This window comes from Musa acuminata, chromosome BXJ1-7, assembly GCF_036884655.1.
Source record: "Musa acuminata AAA Group cultivar baxijiao chromosome BXJ1-7, Cavendish_Baxijiao_AAA, whole genome shotgun sequence".
NCBI lineage: Eukaryota > Viridiplantae > Streptophyta > Magnoliopsida > Zingiberales > Musaceae > Musa > Musa acuminata.
In genome coordinates, this window is record NC_088333.1 from 7,310,017 (window position 1) to 7,328,835 (window position 18,819).

The 18,819-nt window shown below is 35.9% G+C and overlaps 2 protein-coding genes across 3 annotated transcripts; one reads left to right on the forward strand and one right to left on the reverse strand.

Annotated features, from left to right (window-relative positions):
• Positions 1 to 504: 504 nt before the first annotated feature.
• Positions 505 to 15,020, reverse strand: LOC135678542 (serine/threonine protein phosphatase 2A 55 kDa regulatory subunit B beta isoform-like). Of its 2 annotated transcripts, none has more exons than XM_065191469.1 (15): positions 14,713 to 15,020; positions 11,419 to 11,522; positions 11,229 to 11,324; positions 11,018 to 11,137; positions 9,667 to 9,870; positions 9,286 to 9,377; positions 6,232 to 6,350; positions 4,804 to 4,927; positions 4,569 to 4,692; positions 2,442 to 2,510; positions 2,248 to 2,339; positions 2,079 to 2,156; positions 1,417 to 1,484; positions 1,162 to 1,303; positions 505 to 1,084 (listed from the first exon to the last, which is right to left on the reverse strand). In XM_065191469.1, exons 1-14 carry the CDS (start codon positions 14,837 to 14,839, stop codon positions 1,167 to 1,169), a joined length of 1,554 nt encoding a protein of 517 aa, XP_065047541.1. In that variant the 5' UTR covers positions 14,840 to 15,020; the 3' UTR covers positions 505 to 1,084; positions 1,162 to 1,166. The 2 variants fall into 2 exon arrangements, with proteins under 2 accessions (XP_065047541.1, XP_065047540.1); XM_065191468.1 differs by having other exon boundaries at positions 9,664 to 9,870.
• A 2,382-nt stretch (positions 15,021 to 17,402) lies between these two features.
• LOC103991790 (dof zinc finger protein DOF3.1-like) lies at positions 17,403 to 18,677 on the forward strand. The gene has a single exon (XM_018828927.2). The coding sequence runs from the start codon at positions 17,884 to 17,886 to the stop codon at positions 18,472 to 18,474; it is 591 nt and encodes a 196-aa protein (XP_018684472.2). The 5' UTR covers positions 17,403 to 17,883; the 3' UTR covers positions 18,475 to 18,677.
• Positions 18,678 to 18,819: the final 142 nt, after the last annotated feature.

Here is an 18,819-nt window from a genome sequence, read left to right on the forward strand (position 1 = left end):
AAGGCAAAGGTGATAGGTGAGAGGCATCGTACATTAGGCCACAAGCAAGCAACATCGATAAAGCAAAGGCAATCAGCGAAAAAGACATTTATGAAATTACAACAAATAAGGACACTATAAAAAAAAATGAAAACAGGGGATGCCTACTAAAAAAATGAAAAAGAAAAAATTTTCAGGCAAATCGCACAGTACATTAGGCACTTTTTGACTCAACCATTTGTTGGAACTAAAAGTGCTTTATGACCAAATGCCTCATGAGCACACTTGTCTAATATTAGGGGTCGAGAAAGAATAAGCAATCCCATACCAACCATTGAATTCATATGCATAAGCACTCCTCTCTCAATTAAAAGTGATAAATAGACAAACAGTAATCTGAGATCACATATGCAGCTTCCTTGATCAGATTAGCAATCAAATCAATATCAGATACAAAATGATCCAGTTCAAGGAACCTCATTTTCAGTGTCGCTTTCAAATCGAATCATAAGGGGACCAAGAATCTGAAACTTGAATTCCAGAATCAATAAATGGTAGAAACATCAGATTACTACTAATATCACAATGTTTTTCTCTCATGGATTTACCAAAAAACATTATATCTGTGAATTCAGGGATAAAACAGAACAAGCGATCATACAAGAAGGCAACCAAGCCTGTTTATTTGACAGCTTAACAAATTAATTACCGATGGAGATTGACATTAAGTCGTTTGAGCAATTTCTAAACTGCAAGGCTATCATGATCGAACAATCAAGAAGCTGACACATCTCGGTGTGTACATACACGTTAACAATAATCATGATTGGAGCTTTCACAAGCACTGACATGAAAACCCAACGTCACAAGCTCCCATGCCCTTTCATCCCCGCTCCTGAACAGCTCTTTGGAGACTGGAGTATGGAATGAGAGAGCTACAGTTTACTTGGGACCCCGAAATAGAACATTACTAGTCAATCTTTTTCCAAAGAATCAATCAAAAGCAGCCGCCCTGCAAATGGAAGATCTGAATTGCCTCATGAATTTGCATACCATCTTCTGGAGACGATGTGAACGCGTAAAAATCATCTACACATCCTCCTCACTGCACATTGCATATGTCAGCCATCAGAAGCAAACTATTTTTAAAAATCAGCAAATTGAGACCTTCCCTTCCAGTACCATCTTCATGCATAATACAAGTACAAGCTGTTCATAGCAGCACAGGCAATCAGATTTTCAGTTGGGTGCCAAGCTAAATGGAGTAATTTGGTTGTGAAATCATATGTATTTCCATTGGCATCGACTGCAGGGCTTTCTGATCCTGTGGCAATTAAACACAAGATGAGACAGCATAAAGAAGAAGAAAGGCACTTAAAAAGACTTCCATTTATCAAATAAAATAGAGAGGAAAAACTCTAGTCCATAAGGACTAACCTCGTCTAACGACACGTGTCAAGGTGCTCAGAGATCTTGCAGGCCTTGAAGGGGTTTGCACTTGTTGCCTGTACAATTTTAACACAAAAAAGACAGCCATACTGAATGCCCCAATAATAATGCAAAAGGAAAATGATACCAGCCAGTCAAAGCTCTATTTCACTAATGCAAAAACATGGACAATGTTAGTTTCAAAACAAATTGAAGAAAAGGTACCAAAGTGTCATCTGCTACTCTTAGTTCTAAAAAGAGAGAGAGAGAGAGAGAGAGAGAGAGAGAGAGAGAGAAGATAAGGAGATGATTTAACTTTTTGAAATGCAGCAAAGTTCCATTTTGCATGAGTTACCAAACCTATTCATAGCAAGACAACATCAGCATGAAATGCTGGCACTTAATAACACACATAGATAATGCACTAACAGAAACAGTATTCCCCTATGCCAAATACTCTCTTTGATACATAATGTTATTGAACTTCAAGCCATAGAGTTTATTCATTGATTCTACAAATGCTTACTATACAGAGGTAATACTAGAATGTGTTTTATCAATCTGATTATGACCTCAATCAATAGTTCTTTCACTACAAATCTTCTAACTACATGTAAATGCACCCTACACCGTTAAGAACCAAGTTTCTAAATTTACAGTAGCTAACATACCTCATTGGATTTTTACTAGCCTCCAACGTAGTTGCTTCATTGCTTCCAGTCATACAGCCAAAAACACGAAAAAGATTGCTGAAATTGAATTAGCGGTATTATGTTAATAAATACAAGTCCGAGAAGTGTAACACCATAGGACTATCACTCGATGATTGTGAAAATATACCTGTAAGAACCAGTTGCCACACGCAACCCATCTCCACTTTGGCAGCAATCAAATTTGTCAAAGATCGAATCATTCTCATATAGATCACATAGCTGCAGAGCAATAGTATAATTATCAAACTCCATCCATGGTATTATATGCAATACTGTCCATCCAGGTTATGGGTATTATGGAAATTGAGAAAACACACTCGCCTTGGGCCTCAAATACTCATGGACTTGAAAAGTTGCAACTGGACCTGACTCCATATTTATGTCCCATAGCTGATAGTAAAGAACAAAACTATATGAGAGGCACAGAACAATTTGCAAAAGGAACAGGAAAACAAAATTGAAAATTGTGATATTTTATCAGACAAAAATTTGGAAGGATATTCCATCATCGCTAAACAGATGTAGGACAACATAATAAGATAATGCAAGCACATGATCAAGAAAAATCAGAGTAGCATTTGCAAAGAACATGATGATATAGAGCAATACCTTTTCTGCGGTCTGTGCCTTACACCTCACCTATGCCTGTAACGATTGAAGGAGCAACACAACAGTGCCCGACCCAACTTGATCATTGAGAGAGTAGGGTTGGAATTTTGAAAGTTTTGATAAAGAAATATTTCTACCTGATCTCCGGTTAGGTTGGACTGGGAACAACCTGACTTAAACCTGAACCTAGCCTAACCACCAATTTGGAAAATTATGGTGTATATTATTTATAATACAGATTATATTTCAGTATCATCTTTTTACCTAAAATTTCTTATCTTGTGTATTTTAGGTTCCATGAAATGTTCCTAAATATCATATAGTTTCGCATGTTCTCAGCTTAAACTGATTTCTTGAGTTGTATTGATAAGCTCAAACCATATTCCACCTTTCACTTATAAGGTACAAAAATATTGACTATGTCTAAAGACTCTAAACGAGCTGCATTCTTAGATTCAAAAAACTTCACTTTATTCAAAAAACTTGACGAACCCAAACCATATTCAATCATTTCTTTTGTTTTTCTTTTTTTCCAAAATAAATATGACAATAAGTACTATGAAAAAATGGTGATGTAGGATACTTTTAAAGGGTCTTAATATTACACAACATATTTATACAAGTAAATGTACAATCTTACCCAGCTAGTTCATAGAGGCAATGTTAGTTTACAAAAGGCTTGATTAAGAAGACCATAAGCTTCTTTGTGGGATCACTTCAATATATTTATAATTTGAATACAGTTGACTAGTTTCGGGGGCATTTTGCAAAATATCATCAGTTGCCACTTGGCATCATCTCCCATATTTCTACTTTACTTTCCTATGCTGTTTAAGGAGAAGAAAAAGGATGTCAATTGAGTACAAATTTAAGAAGTTAAAATCTGATTTGATTTGAAGATTTCATCTCTACAAAAGAGTTTATCTAACCACAAAGACAAATGTGTCAAGACCTAATTCTTTTCTCTTCTGGTTATTTCTTGGAAGTGTCTAATGTCTTTGTAAAACAACCAATTAGAGAATAACATCAGACAATACAATGGAACTAAGGACAATGAACAAGCCAGAATCCAAAATATGTACATCAAACTCTCTTCTCCATCACTTTTAACTGGAAGAAAACCCAAGTACTTTTCCTAAATCAATCAAGGGAAAAAACTGTCAACGCCCTTTGGTATGCACAATACACACTTAAACATGAGTATAAATACATATATCTGAGTGTACTAGTTAAATACCCCATGCCATACATGGTAAACTAAGTATGAGAGAAGTACAGTATTAGCAATTAGAATAAATTGAAGTTATCAGGAAAATAATAACACAGCAAATTGTTCTTGCATAAGACTAAGATCATGGGAACACTTCTCTCATCATCATTGACATAGTTTAGCCAAATTAAACAAGACAATGATAGAACCACAAAAAGAAAAAAAATGGTTCTCGAAGTGGCATAAGCAATATTGTAATATTTGAACTCCACACAACATGCAATTATCTGGATTGGTGAATTATTCTATATGTTGCTCATTCAACAAAACAAACCTTTCAAAACCATGAACTATGGCAAGAAGAATAGCTCACATGAGGGAACATTTTTGTGAACATAATGGAGCAGTCATGAAAAAACAAATGTGATATGGAAGTCACAAGAAAAAATTCTAAGAAACAGTCCATGTGACTATAGATTAATCATTTGTCAAAGGAAGTGGAAAAAAAAACTGCATATTTAAGGTTTATACAAGTTGTTCTTGTTTTAGGTTATTCTATGATTTTACATGAACAAAGGGAGAAAACAAACAAAAAGCAAAGACGAGGTACAAGAACAAAAAGGAGGAACCTTAAGAGTCATATAATCACGACTAAGGATGTGCCTTTCATCCTTTGCAAATTTAATATCTGAAATCGAAGCAATGATTTCCGTGAAAAATGATCTTGAACCAGGTGTGTCACGTTCCTCAAACCTGTCGGTAAAGTCTCTCACTAGCCATATCAAATGATATCAAGACAATGAGGTTTATTTTAATATTCATTTTAAATAGATGGAACTCAATATGCAAGAAGGAATCACTTACATCTTAGAATGGTTATCGCATAATGCCGATTGCCGCAAATCAATAAGCCGGATTGATCCTTTTGAGCTACTATATGCCAGCATGTTACAATGGGTTGGATGGAATTCTGCAGATGTAATCACCTCTGAAATGTAACAAAACTTACGGTTCAGAAATAATTATCACAACTCAAACACTAGAAGCTATGGTAATAATGCATCAAAAGACTGCAACTCCAAACCAAAAGCAGATAGACATGAAAGGCAACAGAATGAATTAGCAGAGACAAAAAACAGTTAAACACAATGCGGGAGGTACATTAAACATGCCATGAGCTGACATACTCATCACCCATCAAAATGACATATCCACCAATATTCCCAGGCGACAAATTCCCAGAATGGCATTCACAAGAATGCAGAAGCTGAAGCTAAGCAAAGGCCTTAGCTTATAACTACAGCAAGGAGAACCTTGATTCCTTGACTCATTGCGACATAACCATTAGATATGGTTCATTGTACTATTCACAAGAACCAAAAAGGACTGCAAATTAATGTCAAGCAGAGGAAAAGTTCTTTTGCACAGATCAAATTCTCAACATTAGCATATTTAATTTGATCCATAACGACCAATTATAACTTCATGCTGAATCTGGTTGCAAGTTCAGGTTAACCACTTAGAATTAGGATTTTCTTCTTTTCTGGCTGTTAAGGCCTTACACCAATTGACTATTAAGACCTTAGACGAAATAAATATTATTTGGGGCCAGAATTTATTATAACAAATAATCCAACTAGTGAAGCAGTTTCTTGTTTTAAGACAGCAGATTCAAAAGAGTATGTTGGATATAGTGAAGTCAATTGACAGTACAGTAACCCAAGGATTCCAACCCCAACCATACCAGTGAGTACATACCAATATATACTGATCCGACCAAGCATCGGTATTAAAATATATAAACAAATCGATACTGGTTCAAGATTGTTCATTTTTACTATTTATATTATTTTATTAAATAATATCAGGTTTTACAAGTCAGTTTACATCCAGGCATGTCAGTTCCGTACTGGTCTGGTGGTTTCCTTGGACAGCTACTGATCCACATTTAAATTCTTAGAATAACAATTGTTCTTATGTCTCTTTCCATAAAAAAGCAGCTCCCACATCGAACTATTCCTGAAGACACAAAAATTAGAAGAGACTGCACGTGAAATCAAAGGTCCCACACACTTTGATTAAACATTTCATGGAAGGCAACCACAGTAGCATCTTAAGTAGGAAAACATATTTAAGATTCACAGCATGGTAAGAAATAACCTGAAAGTGCAAACCCTTAAATCATGAATGAAATATGATTTAAGAATCAGAAGATTGCTGATAATAAACCGAAGTGACTACTCAAGCCCTAAATACTTAACAATTAGTGCAATTTCAATCACGATGAAGTACCAGTTAGATCCTCCATATTTGCAGGCTTCACATCAACAATATTGAAGCTCTGATTGCTGATCTCTAAATTCCAAAGATTTATTCGTAGGTCGTCTGCTGATATAAACGTCTCACCATCACTGAGTGGAGAAAAGGAATCAGCAGTTTGTTTAATTGAAGCTGAAAACACACAAGTAGACAATCAACCATATCTAGCCACTAATAACAATTTTGCAGTATGTTATGTGCTGATATAATAATCATATGACACAGATCCATTGTCAAATTACAGAAGTACAGATGTAAGTATAGAGGAAACAAAGTCGCCAACGTAAAGCAACTAAAATATTCCAAAGTTTCTGAGAAAAGGAAAGAGAAGTTGTGCCTAAAGCATACAAACAAATTCAACACCTACTATTTTCTCTTGATCTCATGTATGGTTGTCCATGAAAAAATAACCAGTCGGTAGAAATTTTAACTTACAGTAAAGGAGTGCAAAGTGTTATCGAGTAAAATAAAAAGAACTGTCAGTGCAAATGCAACACAGAAATCAGAAGTATACAAAGGTGCTTGTAACTAGGCCAGGTTACATGCCTAAGGATCCTCTGGTATGCCAGCACAAATGCAAAGATGATGTCAAGTAACGGTTGTCTCTATCAAGCATCAAGGAATACTATTTCATTCGGACCGGTCTGTATCGACTAATATTTACCAATCAGAGCATGGACTGGAGCAAGGACTGTCCCTTTTGAATGGTCTGGTTTATATCTAATTGCTTAGGTTTTCTCATGGGTGTTTCTTACACATCACAGACCATGACTCAAGAGTTGCCCACATGCCCACCCGCTTCGCAAGCCCTGGCTGCCAAACCAATGCTCCTACTCTCCTGCAAACGAAGCACTCTTTTCTAAATTCTTTCTAAAGCTATATTTCATGATTTCGATTTTATAATTATAAAAAAAAAGAACATATCCAGTACACAAAGCTCCCACCAATGCAGAGTCTAGGAAGGGTCAATGTATGCAGCCTACATTTCATATCTTCAATTTTATAATTACAGAATCTAAAATCTTTAATTTCTAAAAATTATCTCCATAACTCAAGTTTAAAATTTAATCCCAACTAAATTTTCATCAATAAAATCAACATTGTTAGCAAAATGAATAAAATAAATCATGAAAGTTTGTCCTATATGGCTTGTGGGTTCATCCCTTACCAATGTGAAAAGGTAATTATTTAAGTGGATCATTAATGAAATTCTTTAGTGTTAAGGAAACTTGATTGACATACTCCTTATACTACTTACACTAGTAACTACTTTATTATACATATCTTTACACATTAATATTATAACTAGATATTTCATTCTTGTCTTAAATCTATCATAATAAATCTCCTAGAACTTCATCATAATTTTTTTGTAAATAAAAACTTCTCCCTATTTTTTCATTAATTGTATCAATAAAATTTATGATCACAAAAATACTTGTTTCACAAATTATTCTTCCTTCAACCATCATTTCCCGAAGTTTCAAAGTGTGACTCATTTATTCCTCTATAATTAAAGCATCTTTGAACAACCCTTTATTCCCATAAGTTGGTACAAAAAACTCTTCATTCATTCATCAAACTGACTATCAAAATTTTGTTACATAAATTAGCCAACCAAATTCTTAGTTGGCCTCTTCAGTTCTTCCAAACCTTAATAAAAATACCATCAACATCAAATCATATTCTCTTATCTATTTCATTCTTTTTAAAGTGTCTTGTATAAGATGTCTTTTATCCTTTGCTTTGTTCTAGATTTGTAAACAAATCTATGAATTCTATGATTATTCTATGCTCCCACTATTGTCTATCTCTAAGGATAAGTTATCAGTAGAATATTCATCAAATAACTTAGAAAATAATATTCATATCATTAACAAACACATTTTGATCTCCTTCACTTACACATTCAATGTTACACAAAGCTATCTTCAGCAATCTAATGAATATTCATTTCCACATTCTTAGAATCTAACTTACTATGAAAACTACTGTGGGCTTGTGTTTTGCCAAACTTCCCTTTTTTTTCTCTATTGGAGATACAATATATCTTGTAAATTACTTCTCATTTTATGTTTTTTGAAATCCTTAATATATAAATTTTTGTAGTGATTGCTTTTTTGAACTTGCTCATGCCACCACTAACTCTTTGCTCACATAAACATTATTAATCAGCAACCCGTAATGTTCTTGACAAGGCGATCTCATAATTGAATCTTTACTTCTTAGATAATGTTTGACCACATTGTCCAAGAACTACAAGCATAATCCAAATGCCAAATTCAAACAATAGCTCTTGATAATTGACAATACATTCCAACAGGCTACCACGCAATGGAAATTAAGAGAGACTTCCAACCAAGTTATCAAACTCAAACTTACATGCAGCAACTGCCACAACTCCATTACCTCAAAAGGCACGTGAAGTAGTCAAGTGATTCCTCATGTCATCAGATGCAATATCAGAACCAACTTGAACAACCATTTGCTCATACTAGGAATCTGAGTGTCTGTAATCTTCATTGTAAGCTTTGCTTGTAGATATTTACACATCCACCAACTAGAAAGAGGATGAGTCAGGTAAGAGCAGCATATTAACTAGTTCATGTTAGACAATTTAAATTTTCTAGTTTCATTGCTGAACTTTGTACACAGAGTTCAGTCATTTCCACATCCCTGATAGCTCTTCCTGTAAAACATCAAAAATTTCCTACAATAAAACAGTCATTTACAAGTGACTAACTCCATAGGTAGTGTGGTTAAGCATAATGTAGAATCCATAAAGGAGTAGGTTGAGTTGCTGAAGTAGCAGGTGGCATTGCTAAGTCCATTAGTGGCACCAGAATCAGCTCATAAAAACTTATCCATGACAACAAAAGAAACAATGTAAGGACAATTACTCAGCTTATAAGATGAAAAAAATGCATCAAAAGAGCATTTGCACAATAAAAACTGAAACATGTATGAAATGAAGCAAGGCAGGAACTAGCACATTGGAAAACAAATATATACATATATATAACTCACCTGTTATTTGAAATGGAATTTATGTGGTAATCATGAGCATGAGCATATATCCTTCGACATCTGGCAATGGGATTGGTATCTTGGCTTGTCACCTGTGTATATAAGTAAAACATACACAAGGACCATTATTCATTGATTCAACAGCAAAACCTGCACTTCAAAACAATAACATGATAGAAAGTAGTGCAAATAAAAGAAGTCATCACTGCATTAAATGTCGTGAAAAATGCAAACATGTACAACTGAGATGTCCCAGTTATTTATAGAAACACAGTCAATCGTTGAATGGATGTACTTCTTTTGAACGGCTTTTCTTTATCCATGCGTCTATGTTGTAAATCACGGTTTGTATGACAATAAGGATGGGTTAAGCACAACTACCATGGGCAGACGTAGTGATGGAAGCCTTCCAGGGGGAAACGACAACTCGTTGTTGAGGTGATTGTATGGCCTCTCAGAACATCCACCATTTGGAAGATATCCACCAGGACAATTCACGCTTGAACTAGCAATGTTGCCATTTTGTTCAGCTATTGAAGCATCCACATTCATCTCAGAAATTTTCTTGACTTTTCTTTCTTGCACCTGTATGGATCCAAAAGCAATAAATATTATCAGAGCACCTAAAAGAGAAACAGCATAACAGGGTATTATTCCAAAAGAACAAAAGGAAATTGAATAGACATAGCTTCAAACAACTGCAAACAAAAAGGTACAAAGACAACAATAACAAGGTGATATGACAAGCATTTAAAAGCAATGTGCTTCAAATTCAAATCTGCTTTCATCGTTGGTCCTAACCTCACAATTTCAAATTTTATTATCACAAGTATTAAATATTTCATACAAAATTCTCTGAAATTCCATAGAAGTTCCAGAAAGTCACAATTTTTTTTACTGAAATCATGACAATTTATATTTCTTTTTATAACTTTGTGCATATGTATTTTTTGTAAAACAATCAAAGTGGTGCTTTTAATATCCTACAATTGTATGAACAGATTTGTTTCAGCATATTTACTTCTCTTTTAAAAAATATTTTTTTAGTAAAAATGACTAGAGAAATTCCGAACATTGTAAATACAATCAATGAAAGGAAGTGACCCATAGATATTATATCAGAAAGAAAGACACGTAAAAAGTATAACTCCTAAAAAAAAACATAGTCAAACCTGTTTAAGAACCAAAACTTTAGAAGCAAATTTTAAATTGAATCTTTGAATGACTACAGAAGCATCACCATTATGAGACAACATTGTACTCAAATAAACAATAGCCATGAAGCACAAATCAGAAAATCTCAATTTTTTTCTATATATTTTAAATTAAATACAGATTAAGAGTACAAGAAATTCTGGAGAGACCACTTGCAGACTACAGTTTTCAATAGCCATAAACAGAAAAATATTCCAGAACAATCTAAAGCACTATAAAGAGAATATTTATTTGAGTTGAGATTCATGATAATGAATTTACATATCATTAATATGGAACAGAAAAAACTGCAACTTAGTCAAAAACCAAGTATACATGATTAGGTATATAAACATATAAAAATCCTCTGGAAGAGCAAGAAATAGATGAGTGCATTGTTCATATACAATCAGAAAACTAACAAACATATCCAGTGGTTGACTTTAAAGAAAAACATAACTTTTCAAAAGAAATGTTGCTATTTTCAGTGGCATAGTAAGAAGGATGATAACATATGCATGTTGAAGATGGCACCTACCTTCCAATATTTAATTGTCTTGTCATTCGTAGAAAGGAGAAAAAGAGCATGATTGGCTGGTTGACACCATTTAATTTTGTTGATCTTCTCCTCTATTTCCAAGCTTTTGAGATAGTCAAACTGAATAAGAACATGAAAAATCCATATCAAAGGTCTATTTAACAAAATCAGAGGTTCATAATTTTAACAGTTTGAATTCAGAAATAAGTACCTCAGGTTCATGACTTTGAAACTCAGTTTTGTAGCGGAACTCAGGGTGTCTGCTAATTGGATAATCTTGCTTCTCCAGATCCTTCCTCAAACCATGCTGAACACAAAATTCACAGAAGAGATCAATAATAAATAATTAGCACAATGAAACAGAAATAGGCAGCAGCTTGAAGACAAGCCATTTAACATACATTTGTAACATCTGTCCTCTCAAATAAAACAACACGTCCTCCTCGATCTCCAGTAGCAAGATGGTCTCCAGATTTATCAAATTCAATGGCTGAGATAATATCAACTGCAAAGAAAAGGACATCAAGTTAGAGATAAATGCACATAAACTGAAGCTTGGAATAAAGTAGAATCACATCGAGAAAAATGTTAAAAAAATCATGAATCATGTTATAGGCAAAAAGAGCCAGCCTGTACAATATTTCAATTTGTAACAGATAATAAAGGACAAAGGGAACTATGATTCAATTATGAATGAGAAGCTAATATCCCCCCACTTGTTCCCTGAATCTGGAAGGTCTTGACAAAAAGAAAAACAGACAAGCACTAATACAAATAAAGCGTTCCTTCAACTAACAAAGAGAGAAAGCCAATAATAGTAAATTTCTGATTAATTCCTTGATTAATACTAATTCACTTGCATGTTAATTTACAACCTATCAAAAAAGCTTGAAAGATCCAATTATATATACAGTAGGTAATAGTAAAACAAGTAACATTTAAAATTGCATAATCTACAGATTAACACAAAACTCACAGGACATACTCCCGCCAACATAGAGACTGTGGAGGGTCAAAATTGCAGTCTTATGCTGCAATCAAATGGGACGTTTCCATGACACCCTAGTTGTAAAGAAGCAAAATTACCTAGGTGCCAAGGCTCATTGTCATGCATTAAGAGCAAAGGATACAAAATAATTACAAAGATAAAACGACTCTTAGCAGCAATTTAGTTTGAAATCAAGTGGTATACAAAACAAATATCTATTCTTACAACCAGCAGAAAATAAATTAATTGAGATCATTACATTGCTTTAACGCATTAGCGTAAAGCTTATTTAGAGCACAACTTACAACAGTTACAACGCCAATCTAATGAACGTGATTCCAACAAAGATGTTACAATCGAACAACTCACAAGGAGAGAGTTTTGGCTGTACAAGCATAAACATCAAGTAAAAGGACAAAAGGACAGATAAATGAAACTCTAAAAAAGGAAAGGATATAAATCAATCATAGCATTACATGTGTGATACATGGTATTATGTAATTGTGATGGAAAGTCAAGAACCTCAAATTGTTTCATATTCTTAGTATTGCTAATTTGCCAACAATTCGCACATGGGCCTAGGGGTATGATTATACCTTGGTTCAACCTTCCGTTTCCCGGGCATGCTTTTGAGCTCTGATATATCCAGAGCATTTTGTACGCATTTTGAAAATTTAAATATTATCTTTTACCAAAAAAATATAAGAAAACAAGAAAACCAAGAAACACTTCATAACTTTGTTGGAGGATGAACAGAATTAACTTGGTATATCCACTAAATTTTAATCATTATAAATATTTATTTATAACAAAAAATTATCAAAATCAAAGTTTTACAACAGGACTGTTGTAGGATTCTTTGAAAAAAGAAAGTTTTGTAAGGCCTTAATCAAAATCAAAGTTTTACAACAACACTTCATAACATTGTGACCAGGTCAAAGAGCAAATAACAGAGAAACTCCACATTGTGCTGATCATGAAAATCTTTTCTTTAGGCATTTTAATTTATTAATTAATTGGTTAAGTAAATCATTTCAAAGACCAGGACCAGTTCACATCTCCCAAGAGATATGGATTTTTAAGGTTGAGCAGCTTTACATATATGATTAGATATTTATATGTATTTTCGATGGAACACATAAGATGTTTACAAACTTTTTTCTTTCCACTTCCTTCTTTTCTTTACTCATTATTATTATTGCTTCCTTTTAACTATGGGAATGCTCTGATGTTGCATAGTGGCATGTGCCAGTGACAGATACCAGCTTTCAGATAGCCACGAGAAGGCAATTGAAATATTAAGTTAATTCATTTTGTTAATAGTATTTAAAATATAACATCATGTACCAAACCCTCCCTGCAAAAGTATGGCTCCAGCTCATGAGTGACATTGCTGGATCAGCTGGTCATTAAATAATACTATGTAAATAACAATATCATTAACAAAAACTTACTAGTGACCTATTATACAAATATTAACAAGAAGAAGATACACTCATATTTTTAGAAATAAGCTCCATTTTACAATAAGCTTCACACCACGGTCCAAGTTAATAATCTCGACATGGAAAAATAGGTTATTCTAACCTTCCACAAGACATGTCAAGCCCTTGCAGTCTATCAACTTGTAAACCAAGATCGAGCAGTTAACTATGATATAAAATAGCAACACAACAATGAGTTCTTGAAATTTTGGTTCAGTCAACACTATCTCAAATGAGCAGTTCACAAGAAATTCATGCAGATTGTCCGTTTATTATGTTCATAAAAATGATAACTCAAATAAGATTGTATATTACCTGTGAATTAAGCTGCGACACATGTCCTAGAGTACGGTCAAAGATATAAGTTCGAAATTAGGAGTAAGCAGCCAGGTACCAACTTTCTATTTGGTAAGGAACTAAGTCATTTCACTTGGAGAAGGTATACGAAATCAATGCTAATACTTAAGCAATGTCCAGCGGCCAAGAAGAACTGAAAAACATAATTTCTTGTCTTGTCCGATAACTGATGTTAAACTAGAAGAAGTGATAAAAGGACATAGCTATATCCACTGTGTGGGCAAAAGGTTGTGTAATATATCATGCTTAACACGAAATTGCAACTGAGAAACTTTTACTTTCACTGGTGGGCAAAAGTTTTCTTCAGTACAATATCCACTGTTTAATTATGCTTGAGTTCCAAGTGAGACACATCAGGTTGCTTTTCTGGTAACATAGCAACAGTAGCAATCCAAAAAGAACTAGTGGCAAGTTAACATAGATCAGCTAATACCTAAAACTCGCCCAAAGAGTGTACACGGAATGACTAATCCGTGAATGAAGCCACAGAAGTTGCAACACAAGCCTCCAATAAAAAAACACAGTGACAATCAAGAAGTTCATCTTCCTCTGTCGAACAATTACCAAGACTCTTAAAAGTTCATAAACAAGGACTAAAGTGGTAAAATAATCAACCCAAAAGAAGAATAATATTTTTACGCTCCAGAAAAATTAACAAGTCCCGATCTTTTCCTTGAGAATATGAGTAAACCTCAATTAGGTCACATTCCTTCCGGTAATTCCACAGACGAGGCACTTGCGATGTTCCAAAAGCAAATCCATCGGCAACCAAGACAAAAGAAGGAACATAACATCCAGTCGAAACCCTAAACTGTCCCGGCACCACCAAGAACCGATCAGGCAAAGGGGGAAGATAAAGATCGTACCTTCGTGGACCTCTTCCCCCGCCATCCGCTCCCCGAACACCTGCGAGAATTTCCACTCGAGAGATGGAGGCGGGGGGGCCGGCGAGCCCGCCGGCCTTCCGCCGTCCTCGGCGCCGCTCGCCTTCATTGTCCAACCAGAATTCCGACTCGATAGGGCGGCCCCTACTCCCGCGGCATCGGCAGCTCAATACGACGGAGAGAGGAAGAATCGACACATCTACTTTGCCTATCGCGCTCTCGCTCGTGTACTCCTCTCGCCCTAATGCAGCGAAGCATTCCTGCATTCACCCGTTTTCTTGGCACCTCCCTTTAACGATCAATAATTACCACTCCGGAGAGAGGCATCCACTTATACTTAAGGGATTAAAGCCCAGCCCTTATCATCAGTTGGGCCGGGCCTGTACTATTTGGGCATCTAATGTGGGCTGGCCTTGCACGTGTTAACCTTTTATTCTATTTTTCTTTTTTTATAAAATAAATATATATATATATATAATTGTATTTTTTTTAATTTTAAAATTATATATATATATATATATATATATATATATATATACTTTTATTTTTAAAAGAGAGTATTCATGTCGCACTACTGATGATGAAATCTCTTATTTTTTATCATGTCTCCATGTTAGGTCATATATCAATAATCATGATTCTAACTCAATAAGAATTGAATTGTTAAGATTATTGAAGTTGAATTACTTATTATAATGCTTAATGCTTAAGCACAAGTTTTTTTTTAAGCCTAATACAAGATATGTTGTTAATCATTTTGAAAAGCTTAATATGCTTTGCAGGAATCCAAAGACGAAAAAGAATTATGTTAGACCACTTATATAATAGAATTATGGATTTGACTCTTCCTTAGAGATTGTCAAGTATTTTTAGAATTGAAGTTACTTAGATAACAGGATTCATAAGAAATTTAGGTATGGGAAAAAAAATAAAATAAAGAGTTGATGTTCTATAAATATTATATATATTTTAAGGTCTTAGTGAAAAATGAAGCATTAGCAAAGAATATTCTGGTTCCAATTTTTTTAAAAACAAAATCTAAGGGTATTGAAAGAAAGATTGTGAGAGGATGTGAGTTTGAATTAACTCAAAAAAAGGAGAAATTTATTGTTTATTCTTATGTACTCAGGATATATTTTTCTGGTGATTTTTTTTTTCTAAATTTTTATTTGACTGTTGATCTTCTGATCCTGATGAACTTAATGGATGTTTGACAAATTGATTTAATGCCACATTAGACATGTTAGGAATCATTTCTCCATGACTGATAAGAATCATCAAAAGATATTTGGAGCAATTCTTTTGTTGTTGTTGACAAGGAATCATACCTGAGCATCACAACACCAAGTCTGGAATTTACTGGGCAAGCTATATGAATCTCTCTATCTATCTGTCTCTTCTTGCAGAAGCAATTGCAGGAGGAAGCTGCTTGGCCTTGTATCAGAGAAAGCCAAGTAACTTGTAGGCTTCAGGAGACAGGTAAAAGAAGGCCATGTCCCCAGGATGCATTCAGAGTTCCTCAGCCATCCCTTCCCCTGCTGGTGAATGGAACACAACCCAATGCACAGATGCATGCATGGTTGGCCAGCTCAAGGACAGGAACCCTAATCCGTAGGTACGCAGGTTCAGCTAGTCTTCTTCCCCCACCATTAAAAAGTGTGCCATCACCATGGCAGGCGTTGGTGGAATCTGCAGCAACTCCTCTCTCCATGGCCAAGCAAAAGTATCGGCTTCTGGACTTGGCTCTGCGCATTACCAGCATTTCAACTGTTAGAGAACCTACAATTGTTCTTCCAGCAACAGCTGCTGCACAAGCAAGGTGTGTGCCGAGTACTCGAGTCACTCGATCAGAGCACTTGTGGGAAATCATAGGCACCAACCATCACAGTTTACTGAATTCAACAATGAATTATGATCAAAGTGATGGGTATGTTCTCAATTAATGATCCAAGGAATCATCTATTTGCAAGCTAATATAGTCATAATCTGATGAAGTTGTGGAGACTGAAATGATAATAACTCTGCTAATGGAAGAGAAGTGAAGTGAGTCCAAGGATGCAGGTTACTGCTCTGGTTTGGAGCTGCTGCAGGTCATCTGAGATATGGGGAATGGTCATGTCAAGCAGACTGAGGGGAATCACAAGCTACTCTGTTTCATTTGTCGCAATTGCTGTTGGTCAGAGGGTGGGAGGGAGGGTACAAAATCTCTCTCTCTCTCTCTCTCTCCTTGCAGAACTTACAGCGTCTGCACGTCTGCCCCCACTGCCATGCAGCTGATGCACTGCTTTGACTGTTCGGGCAGCAGCGTTTCCTTCTCCGTGAGAAGTATGGAAGAAGGGGAAGCACAAAACATTATTTGCTTGCACTAAATATATATACAGAGAGAGAGAGAGAATTATATGGCGGTAAAAAGATGATTTTAGCTGTATTAATATACATGGCTCAATCGAAGAGAGATTGTGTTAAGCAATAAGCTTCTGTAGCAGTGGACAGTGGATTAGCAGTCAGCAATGGAATTCTCTCGTGTTGTGTTCCAATGGGCCTGCGGGACCTGTGTAATATATTCCAATGGATCATATCAAAATGCACATTATATACATATATATATATATATATATATATATATATATATATAGAGAGAGAGAGAGAGAGAGAGGAAGGAGGAAGAGGAAGAAGGGTTGGTTGGCTCTGTTTGCTCTCTTCGTCTCCGTTTCTGATCTCAGTACATTTCCTGTCTTGTTCTTCTGAAGCTGTCTTTTTTCTTGGGGAAGACATAAGGAATCATGGATTGAAGTAATGAAAGGCTTCTTCTTCTTCTTCTTCTTTATTGTGTGATGAAAAAGTTCGACATTTTTGCTTTGGGTTTGAATAATCTCTTTTCGTTCATTTCTGCTGAGGTCTTTGTTTCCTCTGCAGAAGGTGATCTCTCTCTCTCTCTCTCTCTCTCTCTGTTGTTTTCATGCTTAAACGTTCAGAATTCAAACAATTGATAAGATTCTGTCAGCTTGGCTTCTAAACATTCCTCAAACTCCCGCCTTTACATACTGCGACACCACAAACACTTCCAAACACAAGAAAAGGAGAGAATACAGCATCAAAATCTCCCCTTTTCTGAGAAGACACTCTCTGTAGCTTTTCTTCTTCCTCCGAACAATGCAGGATTCGTCGGCGGCGGCGTTTCAGGCGGCAAAGCCTCAGTTCCCAGAGCAAGAACAGAACCTGAGGTGTCCCCGCTGCGACTCCACCAACACCAAGTTCTGCTACTACAACAACTACAACCTCTCGCAGCCACGCCACTTCTGCAAGAGCTGCCGCCGCTACTGGACCAAAGGCGGCGCCCTCCGCAACATCCCCGTGGGCGGCGGCACCCGGAAGAACTCCAAGCGCTCCAACTCGTATTCGACCTCTGCGGCTTCCAATTCCAAGCGTCCCAATCCGCCTAAGCCCCCCTCTTCCCTCCCTGACCTCCCCAAGCCCGATCCCGTCTCTCTTACCTACCCGCCGCTCGACCCCGACCGCCACCTGCTTGACATGACTGGAAGCTTTAGCTCGCTGTTGGCATCTGATGGGCACTTCGAGAGCTTCTTGGGGAGCTTCCATCCGGTGAACGGTGGCGCCACCGCATTGCAGAACTCGAGTAACAGCGGCAATGCGATTACGCCAATGCCGGCGATCGAGAACTTTGAGAGACTGGAAGGTGATTCGGGATGCTGGGATGCGGGGTGGACTGATCTTGCCATCTAAAATCCAGGATCGAGCACGCAGCTAAAGAAGAAATCTTGGAGACGAAATCCGACGAAGATCACATTTTTCTTCCATCTCTAAGCATTTACTTTACTGTAGTCTAATAGAACTGTTTCTAAGAGATGGTTTTATGGATATAGGCACAGATAGACACATGGTTTTGCCAATGTGATGATGATGAGATGGATTTTGATAGACTTCCAAGCCAGACTTATATTTTGATTTCTCTTTGTTTAATCGATCCAAACTTTATGTCCTATTCGATGATATCTCTGGGTTGCTATTCTCAATATGTTTTCTTATTTGATTACTTCCTTTTCCTTCACCATTTCTATGATATGGATG

What these genes read in the sequence shown, in the direction of transcription:
- LOC135678542 (XM_065191468.1), bottom strand. Translation starts at nt 14,839, where the DNA reads ATGAAGGCGAGCGGCGCCGAGGACGGCGGAAGGCCGGCGGGCTCGCCG. An exon ending in AGAGGACAGATGTTACAAAT is followed by an intron (nt 11,325 to 11,418) that starts GTATGTTAAATG and finishes TTTTGTGTTCAG; the next exon opens with CATGGTTTGAGGAAGGATCT. An exon ending in TTCAAAGTCATGAACCTGAG is followed by an intron (nt 11,138 to 11,228) that starts GTACTTATTTCT and finishes GTTCTTATTCAG; the next exon opens with TTTGACTATCTCAAAAGCTT.
- LOC103991790 (XM_018828927.2), top strand. Translation starts at nt 17,884, where the DNA reads ATGCAGGATTCGTCGGCGGCGGCGTTTCAGGCGGCAAAGCCTCAGTTC.